Below are 17,732 nucleotides of genomic sequence, written 5' to 3' on the forward strand. Positions count from 1 at the left end.
CAGGGGGGTCCTCAGTCGATCTCTACAGCCAGGTATGTATACCTCAATATCTCATCACTATATATAGTGTCCTCCCACAACACTTACCTCACAGGCCATCAGCTGACAGGGGAGTCTTCAGTCGACCTCTACAGCCAGGTATGTATACCTCAATATCTCATCACTATATATATATAGTGTCCTCCCACAACTCTTACCTCACAGGCCACCAGCTGACAGGGGAGTCCTCAGTCGACAGTTGACAGTCACAATAAAGGTGTGAATGTTATTTTATTATCAAATGAATTGAAACCGAATGAAAATAGAAAGACATTGTGTTGTTTGAGAGTTTTGTTTTGCTTTGAACAACATCATTGTTATGCATTATATACTATCAGTTAAGTACTGTTTGTAAAAACAAAGTAAAACAAAAGTATGATTCGCAAATATAACATCTTTCCAAAAACCTGTATAAGGTTGTTTACTAGTGTTTATTATACAGTATTGTTTACACATATTGTTTGTTGTTAATAAATGTGTGGGGCCACTGTGGCCAAGTGGTTAAAGCATCTGATATTCTGCTACCAGTAGCCTTCCACCACTGGGTCGGAGGGTCGAGGCCTACGTGGGGCAGTCGCCAGGTACTGCCTGCATTTTGGTGGTTTTTCTCCGGGAACTCTGTCTTTCCTCCAACACCAAATATATTACCATAGCTGTTAATAGGACGTAAAACACAAACAAATCAAATTATACATTTGTTGTTTTGTTTCCAGGTGTTGTTGATGGGCTGTCGTTGTGTCGAGTTAGACTGTTGGGACGGAGACGATGGTATGCCAATCATATACCATGGCCACACCCTCACTACCAAAATACCTTTTAAGGTGAGGATTGCCCAACTTTTAACAGGCACTGTCTACTAATTAGTAAATTGTCGGTTAAGACATACATATAGTAGATATTATGATCAACACTAATTAACAATATGGCAGCCAAACATAATGTTTTCGGTTATTTGAATAACTTGGTTAAATTACGGCGTAACATTTTCTTGCAAACTGGCAAAGCAGTAAGTGGATCGTAGTGTAATTATTTGTGTTTATGTGGCACATTTGGTCCCATGGTTTTTATGTCTATAGTGAAACCTGTGTTTATCAACACCTAACATTTATCAAGACATCCTGTGATTATCCAACTTGATTTTACGGCATAAAAATCATGTAGTCTCTGCCTTTAATAAAAAAAAAAATAAGACAGTCATATCTAATATGAATGATTGAGTCCCCTTTTGATGATGGTAAAGTCTGTTTTCACTCCAAAATGATTTCAAGGAAGCTGTTGCGATAATTAAAAACAAATTTATTTCAACCATGATTGTCTTTACATGCTGTTAATTATAATCTTTATAATCCTAACCGTATTGATTAAGATGCTAGTTTTGGTGATGTTGATTCAAATAGATATGCTCATTGTAATCCTGATTTGCTGACAGGCGGTGGTGGAGGCCATCAACAAGAGTGCCTTTGTGATGTCCCCCTACCCAGTGATCATGTCCATAGAAAACCATTGTTCCATCATTCAGCAGCAGAAGATGGCTCTGATTTTCCAGGTGAGACCTCGATAAACTAAATTGTGTAAGGGTATATTATTGCATTCTACCAGGTAAAACCTTGTTACTTTACCTATGTAATTGACAGTGGTCAGCTTTACAGTCTAGAAAATAGACATTCATGTTTCATAACCACATAACATTCATTTGTAAAATAAATTATTAAAAAAATGTTGATTGTTTTGGTTTGAAAGGAAATAAACAAAAACTACGATTCCAGTATATTTTTGCAATTTTGAGGATGTGCTTTATTTTTTTTTATTTAAGAGTTGTACCTGATCAAAAATTGTATGCATAAAAAGTAAACAATGCTTAAGATTATTCAGAGTCTTTGTCTTATTTCTAACAGAGTGTGTTTGGAGAAAAGCTTGTCACAACATTTTTGTTTGAGTCTGACTTTTGTGAAGATCCTCAGCTACCATCACCATGCCAGCTCAAATTCAAAATTCTCGTAAAGTACAAGAAGATCCGTTACCAAGAAAGCTACACTCTTAGAAAGGTATCATTTGAATTTATATATAATACATTTACAAAACAAAATTCGTGTATCGCAACAAATCTGTTTCATTCCTTCATTTTCAGTTATTCAAACAAATATTGTTTTGCCCTCATTAGCAATCATGAATTGCTAGTTAGAGTGGTTACCATGGAAATGATTTTAATTATGTTGTCACTGGTTGTCATGTCAACAGGTACCCTCCTGTCCCAGAACGAACAGTATGGTATCAACAGAGAGCACGTCCATTTCCATCAATGACTTTGATGATGATGACGACGATGATGAAGATGAGGATGAGATAGGTGATGGTAAGTGATTAAAGATGAAAAACTTGACTCTTGATTTATCAGTCAATATATAAAGTGCTTCATAATTTTGCCATGACAGTTTCAGATATGGGACATCAATAAAGAAAGGTATTTTCTATCTGTATTTTTGTTCCTGGAACAAACCTATTGAAGTAGGTTTTACAGTGACACAGGCCCATTGTTTAGGTATACATGTTTGTGTTGGGAAATGTAAAAGTGCTACAACATCCAAATTAGTAAACAATTATTGTTGAATGAACATCTTACTGACACATAAAAATGTTTGAATTTTCATTTGTTAACATTGATAAATCATGCATCTATAGTTATGTCTCCTTGTCATAATTTATATTCCTGAAATGGACAACTAATCGAAAAATTACAATTGCTGTTTTACAGTGAAGGAGTTAAGGACATCTGTCGATAGCCAAGACAGTCAGACAGGAGAGCAGGACGACAAGGGGCGTAACTCTGGTTCTTCACGAGCAAGAACAGATTCCTTCCTGGACTACCAGTCAAGGTAGACCAATTCTCTGATAATGACAAAAAAAGTATGCCCATCCATTGCCAAATATCTTTATTCCAGTGTTATTCCTTTAAAAACTATATTGTACTGTCCCCATGTCTGCATGGTCAAGAAAAGGCATTGTTTGTTGACCACCCTCTGCCACTGTGGACAGGACTATCATTGTGTCACCTGCGAAGCATGTATAGGGATTGATCTTGTGTCAGCATGAACAACCACAAAGATGGTTTCCATGCCATAAGTTTGGTAATCTTGGATTTTGTGAAAAGTCACATTGTTTCTAAGTGATAACTCTTGAAGGAAAATTGTGACTTTCATGATACTTTGATCTACACAAGCCAATAATATTAATTTATTGGTTCAAGTTGGTTTTCAAGCAAATCTGAAAATCAACATATGGCCAATAGCTGAAGCAGGCAATACACCCACTTCTGTGGAATTCTTGGTTTACCTAAGAGCTATATACACTGATCTTGAGATAAGTGCATGACCTGTGACATTTTACAAAACTTTTTTGCAGTTCAAGGTTTTGATTTGAATAGCAGTCAGCAATGTAATATCATCAATATCTTGACCTTCAACATTCAAGATATCGCAAACTTTTGTCTGAGCAGGTTTGAGCTAAAGCAGGTTTTATTTTGTAAGTTATTATTAGCTTGACAACAAAAACATTAACAATCCTCAATTTTATTTAGACAATTAACATTTAGGGGGCATTGATTTAAGTTCAGCTTGTTGTAATAATTATTTTCAATATGGTAATCTTGACATTAGTCAAAAGTACATTAACTTGTATAAACTAATACCAAAGAAATAAAAATACAGTTTTGGACAATCTTTTCTGTTAGACCATCTTCTGGATCATTTGGGGAGAAGTCACGTCCAAAAAGTCATCCTGACCTTGACTGGCAATTTGAGGATGATATCCAAGAAATGAAGACGCCCCCAAAAACCAAACAGAAGAAGGCGAGCCAGATTGCCAAAGAGTTATCTGATCTTGTTATATATCTCCAAGCCATCAAATTCAGGGGTATGTACATGTAATTCTGCTCTTGTTATAAATTTTCTACAAGTACAATGATCACCTGAAGCTATAAGGTATTGAGCGAATTTGATCGTTAACCCTTTCACCACTGTAGACCATAATGGACTCATCCAGATCAATGTGTGGTAGAGTCTACTAAAGTTACCTAGGGGTGATAGGATTAAAGGATCAAACGTAACGAGGAAGGCTGTCATTGTATTGAATACACTTCCAAAGAAATATTTTTCACCTTTTTGATATTTTCCGAGGTCATTCTGGTGAAATAAATAAAGAGGGATATAACTCATCACTGATTCAGCTTAGGTTGCACACCTGGGTAATTCTGTAATGTTTGTTTAAAGGGTAGACTTTATGATGATTCCTGATTTCCATGGATTGGCACATTATTCTTGTGTTTTCTTTTGAAGGTTTAACTGTCAGTCCAAACACCTCTATGAGGAGGAAACCAGCTGGAAAGAAAGTCCTTTTAGGGAGTAATCCAGGAACACCACCTCTCACTTCAGGTAGAGAATTTTGAGAAATTATCATCAAATAATCAATATACAAAAGAAGAAAATTATTAACAAAAATATCCAGAAAACTCTCACAAGTGAAAAGGAATAATCCTCTCAGATAAGTTTAAGTCTGAGATTTCTGTTTATTTATTATACCTATATATATTTTTGTCAAATATTAATAAAACGAAAGTTCAACCCATTATGAAGGAACATTAATCTAACAGTAATAATATTCTTCTTAAGTAGCACATGTGTCAAGTTGTGTGTTTATTTTCCAGATAAAACCGATATGAACATGTTTTCCGGTTATTCCCGTCAGCGTCGTCCTGATAGCACCCCTCCATGTTATCTGGTGTCCTCCTTAAACGAGAGCAAGGCTAAACAACACTGTCGACGCAACCCCATCGGGGTCATCAAATATCCTTTCTTTGAAAACACTTGTTATGATGTATGAAACCTATTATGCTACCCAGCTGTAGAATATGTGTAGAAATTATCTTCATATTTTACAGAAAAATCAATCAATCTAAAATTTCCATGCAAAATTTCGAATTTTTCACAATAATTTTTTATTATCACTGCATTACCAGTAGCAAGTTGAATCCGTTAGAATGGAATGTCAGTATGAGAATACATGAAGTTTACATTAAGTATCTTCGGTAAGGTTTTACTGAATACGGTTGCTTTTCTTTAACAAAAGCTACTCATACAGAAAAACAGCTGATGCGTACCTACCCTGCTGGGATGAGGATTGATTCGTCCAATTTCAATCCTGTCATCTTCTGGGCCTTCGGAATACAGATGGTTGCCCTTAACTATCAGACAGAGGGTAGGTACTTCCACATACATATGTAGTCATCAAATTATTTGAATAGTTTTATTTCATGAATCACTAAAAAGAATATTAATACATGTATTGGTGTGGGGGTGAGGATATGGCTTGTTCTCTATCAGTCGATTTATATAAGATGTTATACAATAAAATGTTACAAGAGACCTGGAGAGGGCCTGAACTTGTCCCTAATGGGATAGCAGAGTGTTTCATATTGATATTGGGTCTAGAGTGCCCCATATAAAGAGAGTTATTTCTCTTTGTTTACTCGTTGTTAAGGGCTGATCTCATATACTCTTAACTGCAACATTTTGTATGAGTTCCTCTTGAGATGCTGCAAGTTTATATAAATATAAAATTGGTCTTCTGCCTGACTTGCTGAAAAAACGCTCTGGGGACAATTGGCAAAATATGTCCAATTGTTATTACAATTATTGGTATATGTTGAAAAGAACCTGAGAAAAAGAAGATAAAAGAAAAACATTTGTATAAGTGGGATGTTTTCATTTCTGTGGAGGACATTTTTCTAAACTCCTGAATTGCTTCTTTCTGCAAACTTATATGATGCATAACATTTAGTACTATATTGTCTATACTTTTCAGACACAGCAATGATTCTGAATACGGCCATGTTCGAGCAGAATGGACAGAGTGGCTATGTCCTGAAGCCAGCCACTATGTGGGATAAAAGTCACATGATGTACAACCATTTCAACCCATGGGACAAGACTTTTGATGGTCTCCACGCTACAGTTCTTACCATCCACGTAAGACCACTATGTATATAGGAGGATTTCAGCAAAATCTCATATATTTATCTTTACTAATAATTATCTATTATGATAATCTTTACTGTAACACACTTCATTTGGTAAGATGTAATTTTATAATGATACATATAATTATACTGTGAAGATTGATCTGCAGCTTCTATAATGCTCTTAAAAAGACATTGGCCATTTTCGTTTATCACGTACGATTCAAATAGTTGAACAGGTTGGACCAAAGTTGTTTGTTTATAAAATACTGTTAATAAGGTCTGATCTAGTAATCTGATGCTGCTTTTAGGCGAGCCTAATGACAAACCTTTGCAAGGCCTGCATAGTTATTTGCAGGTCCGTCAGGATTTATACCTGAAAATCTTACATTTAAAAACGGACGAACCGGTTGTTCCTCATAAACGAACAGGCCAAATTAGGTGATCTATGTTGCAATTACGATTACCTTTAGAAGATTATGACAGATTGACTTATAGCGTTTTCCCCCTTGGTTATATTAACAAATGCTAGTTTTAAATATATTATTCATTTAAAAAAGGTAGTCATGAATTTTCCACTTATTTTACTGATAACAATTAGATAATTTCTAAAAACAATTATGTATTATCTATTAACTCAAAATGACCAGAGATACATCACATTATGTCTCATTCTATACCTTTTAAATATGTCATCAATTAGGGAACTTCTTGGGAAGGAGACATATATGAAAATATAGCATTTAGCCTTAATGTAAGTGACATAACATACTATATTCTTCTTGTCTGCAGGTGATATCCGGCCAATATGTGAGTAACAATCACACGGCCAGTACCTACATAGAGGTGGAACTTCTCGGCATCCCTGTCGACTCTGCCAAACACAAAACAAAGGTCGTACCACGCAATGCACTCAACCCCATCTGGAACGACTACTTCACATTTCACGTAAGTACTAATTCATGGTTCTTTTTAGCATTCAAAAATAAATCTTTTAAATTACAATTTTTTATATTCTTGAAGAACAGGTAATATATAGATGATCAAAAAAGTACAGTTTATACCTGGGGTTTTTTCTTTTCTTTTCAGGATGCAATGCGTTTATGATTCATGTTTAGCATATTGTAAAATACATTGAAAATCTGGGGGAATACAAGTTGTTTTAAAATAACTAGATTGGAATTTCAAAATAGAGGCAACATAAATTAATTTTAAAAATCAAACTTACAACAATTAAAAAACTGCAAGAAGACTTTTCTGAAGTTAATTATATCTTCTTAAAAACACTTTATGCAGCCTCCTATCCTACATACACTGTACATGTATATGTAAAAGGACGCCTGTACAGGGTTAAAACATTTAGCTCCTGATAGAATTTTTTTCCAGAACTGAATAAAATACCACACCTTTAAAATACATGTTAGCAGAGAACAAAAATAAAATAAAATAAAGTCAGGATCTTCAAAGTATTTGAATGTAATGTCCCAATGCGATTTATAAATACGAAATAGAAGTATTTCTAGTTGGAGTCAATAAAATTCCAGTCAAATTTGGCAATTTTAGGACACTTTTTGACCTTCTTCTTCTATATTTTTTTTCTGTTTTTGTTGTCCAGGTGATGTTTGCAGACCTTGCCTTTTTAAGATTTGTTGTTGTGGATGCTAACACAAGCCATATGGTCTCCCAACGCATTATTCCACTCAAGTGCCTTCGTGCAGGTACTTAACGCAGTCAGAATCGGCATCACATGTGGTGCAGGAAATACTTTAAACTCTTTCAGAAAATAAGTTGTCATATTTTTTACAAGAATATATTTAGAAATTATACATATTAAATGAATATGACTGATTCCACAGAAAAGAAAAAGAAAAGGAAAAGAAAAGGGGAACATGCATGCTGGTCAACAGTGAAATTAAGTTGGTACATGTAATTGGTCAAAATTTGACTCTATATATAAGAGACATAAGTTTCTGTTTTGATTGTTATGAGATTGTTGGCTGGCAGTTGATTTGATTTCATTATGGTAGCTTTGGCATGCATTTTAATTATTATTAAAAAAAAACATGGTTACACAACTGTAATAAATAATATCTTGAATGGTTTCCTATTAAATATAATACCATCTCTGCGATATAGATATGCCCAAAACGTTTTGAAAGAACCATGAATTCCGAGAGAAATGTCTTGGTCTAAGTTTAGCAATCTTCTATTCATATTATTTTGAGCCTAATGTAAGTCCACATATAAACAACTTATTATCATCTATAACTGGTTTGTTCTCCCTTACATCTATGGAGCTACTTTTCCTGGCAAAAATGTATACACTAATAACTCGGAACAGATACGAATTACTTATCTAAGGCATTGTTAGTGCATTGCCTTTACAAATCATGTGTTTTCTAAGAAAAACACCATTGATTGATCATAGAAAGATATGCTATTAAAAATGGATTTTGTCATTGTGTCAATAAGGTTAAATGGTAATAAAACTTGATTTTTGATCAAGTACAAGTGTGGTAATTGTGAAATCTTTGTATTAAGGATACCGCCATGTTCGTCTGCGGAGTCCAACCAATCAGCCATTAGAGCTAGCCACAGTGTTTATAAACTCTAAACACGAGGAAGAGTCACTCTTAACCTGCTCTACCCATGATATCAACGGCTGTCACGACAGTGCCTCGGCCAAACGTCGCCTTGTGTTCGCCAAAAACAAGGACATAAATGACAAGGATGCGAAAGAAGTAAGTTGTATAAAGAACTGCAGAAATACAATGTAAATTAAAATGTTATGATTTTTGTTTATATTGGATTCAAAATATGCCAGCATATGTCTTAAATGGTCTCTGTAATTATAATTGTGGGACCCAAGGAACTTAATCATAGCCTTTGGCTTCGCTAATATACATTAGGGAGGAGGGGGTGTAATGAAATGTCAGGCTACCAAGTCATCTGTCTGAGGATATTGTTATATTTGAATAAAAGGATATGACAAGTTACAAAATGTGATTAGTGATTTTTAAGACATTTTATACCAAAATAACTGCCATGGTAATTTTTAACAATGATCTGTTAACACACTCAAGTTTACCTTACGTATCTTCTGATTTGAGAGTTTATGATTTGTATATATATGTTCTGACTTGAGAGTTTATGATTTGTATATATGTTCTGATTTCAGCTGAGTCCCACAGGAGCAAGAGTGAAGCGGCGAATGTTCTTCATCAGTGTATTTGGAGTCAACGCTCCTGACAAATATGTCATACTTAAGGTCACTCAGGACACAACAGTCTATGATACGATAGCTCAGGTAGGGGAGACAACTTGGTCTTAAACATACAGTTAACAATTAGACCTCTTAAATGAAAAAATAGTAGTTAGAAATCGCCGATCATTAAAGCTAAATTACAACTTATGGACTTGAATACTGAAGTAAAAATTCTTAAGATCTATCATGAATATGATTGAAAATGTACACGTTTGGGATCTTTTGTCTTACAGGCACTGATGAAGGCTGGCCGTGCAGAGGAGAAGGTAACAGACTATGTTCTGGTGGAAGAGGTACAGAGTGGCTGGGAACGCTCCATGTCACAGAGGATACTGGACATGATGGAGAAAGTCCTCATAGCCCAGAACCAATGGAAGGGCGCCGGCAAATTCCTGCTCCGTAAGCTCAGTGATGACCCAAGCAGTCGTGCATGGATGACTACCATGTTATCTATAGAACACAGAGTATGTGTCTTACTGCAAATATGTATTGTTTTCAATTCTCTTTTGGTTGTCAACTACTTTAAGCTCATCTTGCTGCAAAACACTTGTCATCTGTCAATCTTAACTGGTATCACACTTATTTTTTAGACTGATCTTTATGAACCAACAGACAAACAGAATTATAAATTTTAATTTGGCCTGAAGTAAATGACATGAAGAGCAATCAAAATTTTGTTTCTGATATCTGGCATACTGAAGTACTCTTACAAGCAAGAAAACTGTTTAAATTCTTATTTATGCTACGTTTGTGACCAGATGTGTTCTACAGGCCCAATATGCCTCTTGTCTATTTACATTGATTGGTTGTTGAGATATTATCCATCATTCATGAAGTTTAACTGATTTACTGCATGACAAAACAATTAATGAAATGTCGATGTTGGTCATTTGCAGCGAAAGGTTGAGGAGTCTGCAGACACTGCGGACTGGGACAGTGTTGAACAGGTGTTCCTTGTGTGTGTTTACAATGTGGCACCAGACCAGCCCTATACCATCTTCAAAGCTCCCACTTCAAGCTCCGCCCAGGACATCGTCACACAGGTGATTTTATACAAGTAATAATCCAGTCACCTTCGTTATCAGCAAAAAGCTGGACTATGAGGTGGCTTAACTCATTCACCTCTGAATGAAGACACATTTGAACTCTTCCAAATCTCAGACTGGAATAGTTCATTATGAAATTTCGGGGGTGAATGAGCTAATTACAATATCAAAAATTGATTAATATGAAAAAAGGCCAAAATGCATGCAGACATCATAACTTTGTACATCCTCATGGACTACACAGAATAAAACTGGTGAAAATCAGTGATGCTAAATCAGTCCAGACACAGTGTTTTAACACACTCTTTTGATCTTGATGGAATTAAGTGTCATTTTTTTGGGAAATGAGCATCCTGATTTGTCAACTCTGATATATTTAAACAACAAAATATTTCATTTCATGTATTCCTGAATTTTCTACCTTGATCACAATATATGCTGAATTGTCTCCCCTGACAAATCTTGCATTGTATCCACCAATACTAGGCCATGATGAAGGCACATCGAACTGACACCGACAATCTGCGTAAACTGCTTCTGGTTGAGGAACTGGAGATGACTGGTACTGAGTCACTCGGGGTCCACACACGGCGCCACAGTGGGGAACATTTGGAGCGCCGAATTCTCGCCCCAGATGAAAATGTTTATCATGCCCAATCAGAATGGATCACTAATGGAAAATTTGTAATCATGGACCAGGCAGAATATGAATCCAGTGAAAATCAGGTACAAATTTCATTCTGTAAATTTGTTTTCATTTTTTGAAAAAGTTAAAGATTACAATTGTTTTATTATTTTTAAAAAACAATAATGTAAACAATCTGAAAAAATTACACAACAAAAAGCTACGGAAGCGGAACGGTGCGTTTGTTTGGAGACACGTCATAATTAATGCTATTTTTAGAAACACCCAGCCCTTTTACAAAATTAATGCGCTCCAAGTCAATATTTGATTTTAGCGGTGGACACATGATGCACTTCTAGCCAATCGCTTGTCAGGAATAATATGAAAAAATAATAATAGTTAATAATTAAGCATATTTTATGTTGCTTTTATCAACCCAATTAAGCAATTTTTACTTTTTAAGCATATTTTCCTAGATAAGGACTTCTTCCCTTCCTTAAACTAGAACAATGAATGAGCACTCAAAGTTTTTGATAAAAAAAATACAACTTGGTTAAATGGTTAACAAAATATATGTACAAATGTTTAAAATTTTGTACCCGAAAAAATATGAAAATATGTGATAAAAATCTTTTTAACATCAAAACTACATTTTAATAAATTCTTTTTATAGGTAAACCCCAATTCATACAGAGGTTACACAAACTGTTAATGTTTTGTTCATTTTTTTTAAATTTCAAGCAATCTGACTGCAAAATTGGAATTCAAAAAAATGAAACATTTTTAAAAATAGTTAACTTCTTTAACCTGCAGGATAAGAAGAAAGGCAAGTCAGCAAAACTCAAGTCAGAAAAAGGAAATATCTCTAAACAGAAGAGTACAAAACGTCTGTCGAAGTCATCTTCTGTTCCACCAGAGAAGGACCTCTTCTGTTCTGCCACTTCAGGTACAAACTATAAGCTAATTACTACTTTATATATAGGGAGTACAGTTGTCTGCCTTAGCCTCACATGTAATTGTACAGATATTTAAACTTTGATGAGACCATCCAAAGCAGTTTACAGGATACAAGTTATAAAAACTAAAGTTAAATACATTAAAACCTTGTATGTTCAGAGAGGTTTTGACATTATAAAGGGGTTTGGCAAGAAATTGAGAAAAAGTACAAAGGAATTCTTAAGAAAAAGGGATCTTGAAATATGTTGGGGATATGTGAGGTGGAAAATCAAACAAGGGGCATTATGTTATATGATGGGTTACTGTATACCAGCTAAAGGAGGAACCCTTAAATATGCCACTTTAAAGTAAAGGAATGATCAAATTCTTCTTGTATAATGCCTTGTACTTTCAAGCTCTTTATGCTGTATTCCTTTCACTTTCAGATTTTCATGTTGTCTTCCTTGCACTTTTGGAGTTCCTCATGTTGTCTCATTCACATTTTCAGGTTCTTCCAGCGGAGGATCGTCAATCTTTCCAGACCTTAGTCAGGTTCACCTAGCTCAGCAGGCTACACCAAAAACAACATCCAAGCTCAAGAAGTTTTCAGCCAAATTCTCATCCAAATCTTCAAGATGATAACATTTTCTACAATCTGAATGTGACATAGTTCACTATAATGCCATAGTGAGGCTGAACAATGAGACGGAGGTTTAAAATTGTGTAACAGGTGTTATCAAGTCTGATTAAAGACAAGAATGTGACCTGGATACATTTTATTTAACGTGCTGGGGTCATAGCTCATTAAATGGACCCAGACCAACTTTTTAGAAAGGCTTATGTGAGAGCCTCCTAGAGATGTTGTTTCTGTATTGATTTGCTCCTCCAAAAAAATGAGTTTAAATATTACAACATGCATGAAGGTGGCACCATATTTTGTAAAAAAGAATTACATCCTTTTATCAGGATCCTTTCAAATGTTCTGAGAATCTTTTCACTAGGATTTTATCTCCTTCTACACAATGAAGAACATTAATGGACAATTCTGAAAACTCATCTGTCTTCCTAAAATTTGCTCCATTTTATAACTCTTCCTTTTGTTGTCATCTTGTGGTGTTTGGGATGAACATCATGCCATGATGGTGACTCAGTCCAAGATTTACCATTTCCATTTTAATGTTAGTTAAATGATTCATATGTATAGCCTTACGGTGAGTGATTCTGTTAGCTTGAGATATCTGCAACCAATCTTATATCAAAGTCACTCTGTTTTGTTTTTATTCTGGAAGACAGTTTTCCATGATGCTTTGGAGTTTTTGAAATTGTTCATTGCAGTTTTATTTAAAATAAAAATTCATTGTGTGAGAATGATACAATTTGGTGTATATTTTATCAAACAATTCATATTCTTGATAGAAGGCCACGATGAATGCCCGGAAAACCACACACATGGTCATCTCCTGTAACAAGACAAGTGATAGAAGCCTTGTTTTAGCCTGTAAACTGTAAGGGTATTCCTCCTCATCATTATATTATCATTGTATAGAAACAACTTCTCATTAAAGAACTAAAATGTCACACTGTTGAATTTATAACTCTATAACTTTTGTAGAAGTTCAGTATTGGACACCAGCTGTATTGAATTGACAAGAATACTGTACATATTTTAGCAGTAATCTTATTTTAGTTATGATGGCTTAAAATATTGTGCTAAATTATAACTGCACTATTTGCTGTTTCTGCGTACTATTTTCTATTGAATATATATTGTGAATGCATGAATACATCAATGTGCTGATCTGTGTTAATTTGAAAATGTTCCAAATCTGAGTGGACTAAAATAAGTACATTTACATTTTTTGTCATTTTTATTGTCTAGATTTTTAGTAGATAATTTTACGCCATCTATAATTCTTCATGCAACTACAAAATGTACCTGGAAAAATTGTAAAACAGATAACTATTCAGAATCCAATTTGTATCGACGGAATGGTTGGCAATGTGGTATACAAGGGAGATAATGCAGACTTGAACTTTGTGATGGTTTCCAGCAAAATATTTAGTAAACATTTTGATACACTGTTACATCATATTTTAGATGTCGGAGGATAGCTGTTTGTATATTATGGAACAACGCACCAGTTATAATACCTACCATACAAATGCCCCATATATAGTACCACTTAATACCATATGTGGTATCACCTATTACCAAAAAATGCAATATATGGGACCACATAAAACTATTCAGTACCATATATGATACCACACATTACCATGGAATACCATATTTGGTATTATATAATACCAAAGGCTATCGCAATGCCACTTGATACAAATGTACGAAACATGCACACTCATTTATACAGCTCAAACAAAATCACAGCATCAGATTAAAATTTAGAATAATGTATATACAAAACAAAGAATCCAATTAACGAAGAAACTAAAGCAAACTGTCTTAGACAGCTATTGAATGATGCACTAACTTTAATGTGTATACACCCTAATGATGTCATCACTTCTTGTGCATCAAATTCATCCATATTAATGACATCACCACTTTTTGGTACAAGTCCCAGGGCTTAACGCAAGACACAGCGTGCTGTGATATACATGTTTTATCCAAGAAAATAGTTTTTATTTGACTTAAGTGAAGGATTCTTAAATGTTCCTGATATCATTATTATAATTTCTAAAAATGGCAGAAAGAATGATATATTACAAAAAGTCAAAATATTCTGAACTTTTTACTCGCAGGATAGTTCAGTGTTAACATTAATGTTATTAAATGTACCAAGTATATTGAACAAAAGTCTTGCTTTAAACAATTAAGTCAGTAATAGAATGTTTTAATATATAAATTAACACTACATTTTATTTGATTCTATGTTTGTCATAAGATTAAAGTAAGCAATACGTTCTTGAAATATTAATATTTGTTTTGTTCTTTGAAAGTGAATTTAATTGCTCTGTTTCATGCTAAAGATATATGGAATATTGGTATAGGACTATAGCTAGTCTCAAATTTAAATCCTAATTATAGTGCTTTCAGAATTGAGGCCTGATGAATTTTATATTTTGTCTAAATGTGTGTCCCTCTACCCCTTCTCATCTTGCTAGAGTTGTTTGTGTATCCCTCTACCCCTTCTCATCTTACTAGAGTTGTGTGTGTGTCCCTCTACCCCTTCTCATCTTACTAGAGTTGTTTGTGTGTCCCTCTACCCCTTCTCATCTTACTAGAGTTGTGTGTGTGTCCCTCTACCCCTTCTCATCTTACTAGATTTGTTTGTGTGTCCCTCTACCCCTTCTCATCTTACTAGAGTTGTCTGTGTGTCCCTCTACCCCTTCTCATCTTGCTAGAGGTGTTTGTGTGTCCCTCTACCTCTTCTCATCTTACTAGAGTTGTTTGTGTGTCCCTCTCCCCCTTCTCATCTTGCTAGAGTTGTTTGTGTGTCCCTCTACCCCTTCTCACCTTACTAGAGTTGTTTGTGTGTCCCTCTACCCCTTTTCATCTTACTAGAGTTGTTTGTGTGTCCCTCTACCCATTCTCATCTTGCTAGAGTTGTTTGTGTGTCCCTCTTCCCCTTCTCATCTTGCTAGAGTTGTTTGTGTGTCACTCTACCCCTTCTCATCTTGCTAGAGTTGTTTGTGTGTCCCTCTACCTCTTCTCATCTTACTAGAGTTGTTTGTGTGTCCCTCTACCCCTTTTCATCTTACTAGAGTTGTTTGTGTGTCCCTCTACCCCTTCTCATCTTACTAGAGTTGTTTGTGTGTCCCTCTACCCCTTTTCATCTTACTAGAGTTGTTTGTGTGTCCCTCTACCCCTTCTCACCTTGCTAGAGTTGTTTGTGTGTCCCTCTACCCCTTCTCACCTTGCTAGAGTTGTTTGTGTGTCCCTCTACCCCTTCTCACCTTACTAGAGTTGTTTGAGTGTCCCTCTACCCCTTCTCATCTTGCTAGAGTTGTTTGTGTGTCCCTCTATCACTTCTCAAGAGAAAAAATATATATTCCATTTTTCATTCTGAATTTCTTTAACCAAATGATCTGCATTACTGCATACTTATGAGAAATTTATGTTTGAAAATACATGTTGTTAAATAAATACATGTATTTGACTAGTTATCGGTTCAGCTGTGGAAATTGTTGTTCAGGATTAATTCCTTAATGATATACTTTTCTAGATATATGTTAAATAAATTTTATGATGTGATGAACAGATTTTTTACACCATAATATAATTTGTTTTTCATACATACAATGTACAATATATATATATAGATCCATATTTTTTGTTATAACCCCAAGTATATTTAATGAACCAATAATGATGGTGTGTTGATTTATTTGTTGTTTTTGTTAATAAAAATATCCCGGTCTACCTAGAAATCCCAATTAATTGTATTTTCTTACAGACGAAAATCATTGTTGACCTGATATATATACATGTACAATATGTAAGTCCTGTGATTTGAAAATTATATATGATAGTATAATTTTACCTTTTATTTATTTATTTACATTCAATAATATATTTACAGATAATTTTTATTTATATTGTCACAAATGAGTGAGAGAGTGAACGCCTGTTTTATAATTAATACAGTGTTAATAAAACCTTATTAAATACATATTAACGGGGTACTCATTTACTTTAGTGTTTTCTTTTTAATGAATGAGAATTCTTTTAAAAAACTAACTAATCATAGTAGGAACTGATATATATTTAGTTTCAGATGATTTTGAAATCATGAAATAATCAGTTTATTGAAATTTTGGTTTTTGTTAAAATATTTTATACAAAATTGAGAGTGAATCTGTATGACATTCCTGATTTAACAAGTCATTGGTATTTCACCAAAATTAACTTTTCAATAAACACAACATTTTATCAATAATGATGTTACAATAAGGCCAACCTGGAAATCTTATTCATTAAAGTCATTGAATTGTCTATAAACAAGTAGACCATGGTCAGTTCTGATTGCCCATTGTATTTTCATATTAACTCATTTACCCCTGAAGACACATTTGAACTCTTCCAATTCCAAGATTGGAATAGTTCATTATAAAATTGCAGGGTTGACCAAATTAAGATATTTTCCCAGGTCAAAAAATGAATTCTGTGCTCACATTTATTCACTTCATAAAGCTTTTTCTAAAAGTAGGTATGATTTCATGCAGGTGGAGCTTTGAAATTTAATACTGTTGTACTAAATTAACAATTTTGTGTCTGTCAGCTTACAAAATTTCAATTATATTCAAAGATAAGTATTTCATTTATTTTTTATTCCAAGGTAGGAGTTTCAGAGAATAAGGGAAAATGCTGGTCTATAGTAAACTCTCTTGAATGAATGATTTTGAGTACATTTATTTTTTCCGTTTTTTTATAAAACTATGCTCCGTTGACATAAAATTGATCAGATGATGCAAGAAATAAGGATTATGAAAATAAATCTTATATTAAACAAAATTTGAAAACTTTAGTGAGCATCTTTTGATATCAATTACTGTTGTATTAGTAAATATTAACTGAACATAGCCTAATAATGGTACTTTTTATAATTATGAATTCGCAGATATAACATACACTTTAAATGTCCGGCCATTAATGACTTGCCAGCATCTTCCTCCGAAGAAATTATTCAGAAAAGTAATAAATGCAGACCGTTGAAAAAAGAAATGTATTTGAAATTTTTGATAAGGTCATAGTTTGATGCTTGAAACCATTTTTAAGGTTGTTGAGTTGTTTTTGATTCTGGAACATAATGACTTTGGACTTTGTTTAAGTGACTGAAAAGGTGTTTTTTT

General features: G+C 34.2%; 1 protein-coding gene across 1 annotated transcript in view; it reads left to right on the forward strand.

Moving 5' to 3' along the window:
- Positions 1-16,384, forward strand: part of LOC110449213 — a 171,091-nt gene extending 154,707 nt beyond the window's left edge. The window contains exons 21-37 of the mRNA XM_021495917.1: positions 1,473-1,585; positions 1,935-2,084; positions 2,800-2,906; positions 3,767-3,948; positions 4,371-4,466; positions 4,739-4,877; positions 5,165-5,289; positions 5,896-6,059; positions 6,842-6,997; positions 7,665-7,767; positions 8,591-8,790; positions 9,228-9,356; positions 9,548-9,778; positions 10,211-10,357; positions 10,847-11,086; positions 11,799-11,931; positions 12,430-16,384. Of these exons, the coding sequence (XP_021351592.1) occupies positions 1,473-1,585; positions 1,935-2,084; positions 2,800-2,906; positions 3,767-3,948; positions 4,371-4,466; positions 4,739-4,877; positions 5,165-5,289; positions 5,896-6,059; positions 6,842-6,997; positions 7,665-7,767; positions 8,591-8,790; positions 9,228-9,356; positions 9,548-9,778; positions 10,211-10,357; positions 10,847-11,086; positions 11,799-11,931; positions 12,430-12,560 (2,546 nt within the window). The 3' untranslated portion in view covers positions 12,561-16,384. The remainder of the gene's footprint in view (positions 1-1,472; positions 1,586-1,934; positions 2,085-2,799; positions 2,907-3,766; positions 3,949-4,370; positions 4,467-4,738; positions 4,878-5,164; positions 5,290-5,895; positions 6,060-6,841; positions 6,998-7,664; positions 7,768-8,590; positions 8,791-9,227; positions 9,357-9,547; positions 9,779-10,210; positions 10,358-10,846; positions 11,087-11,798; positions 11,932-12,429) is intronic.
- Positions 16,385-17,732: the final 1,348 nt, after the last annotated feature.

The sequence above is a fragment of the Mizuhopecten yessoensis genome, unplaced genomic scaffold (genome assembly GCF_002113885.1).
Source record: "Mizuhopecten yessoensis strain PY_sf001 unplaced genomic scaffold, ASM211388v2 scaffold4535, whole genome shotgun sequence".
In the NCBI taxonomy this organism is placed as follows: Eukaryota; Metazoa; Mollusca; class Bivalvia; order Pectinida; family Pectinidae; genus Mizuhopecten; species Mizuhopecten yessoensis.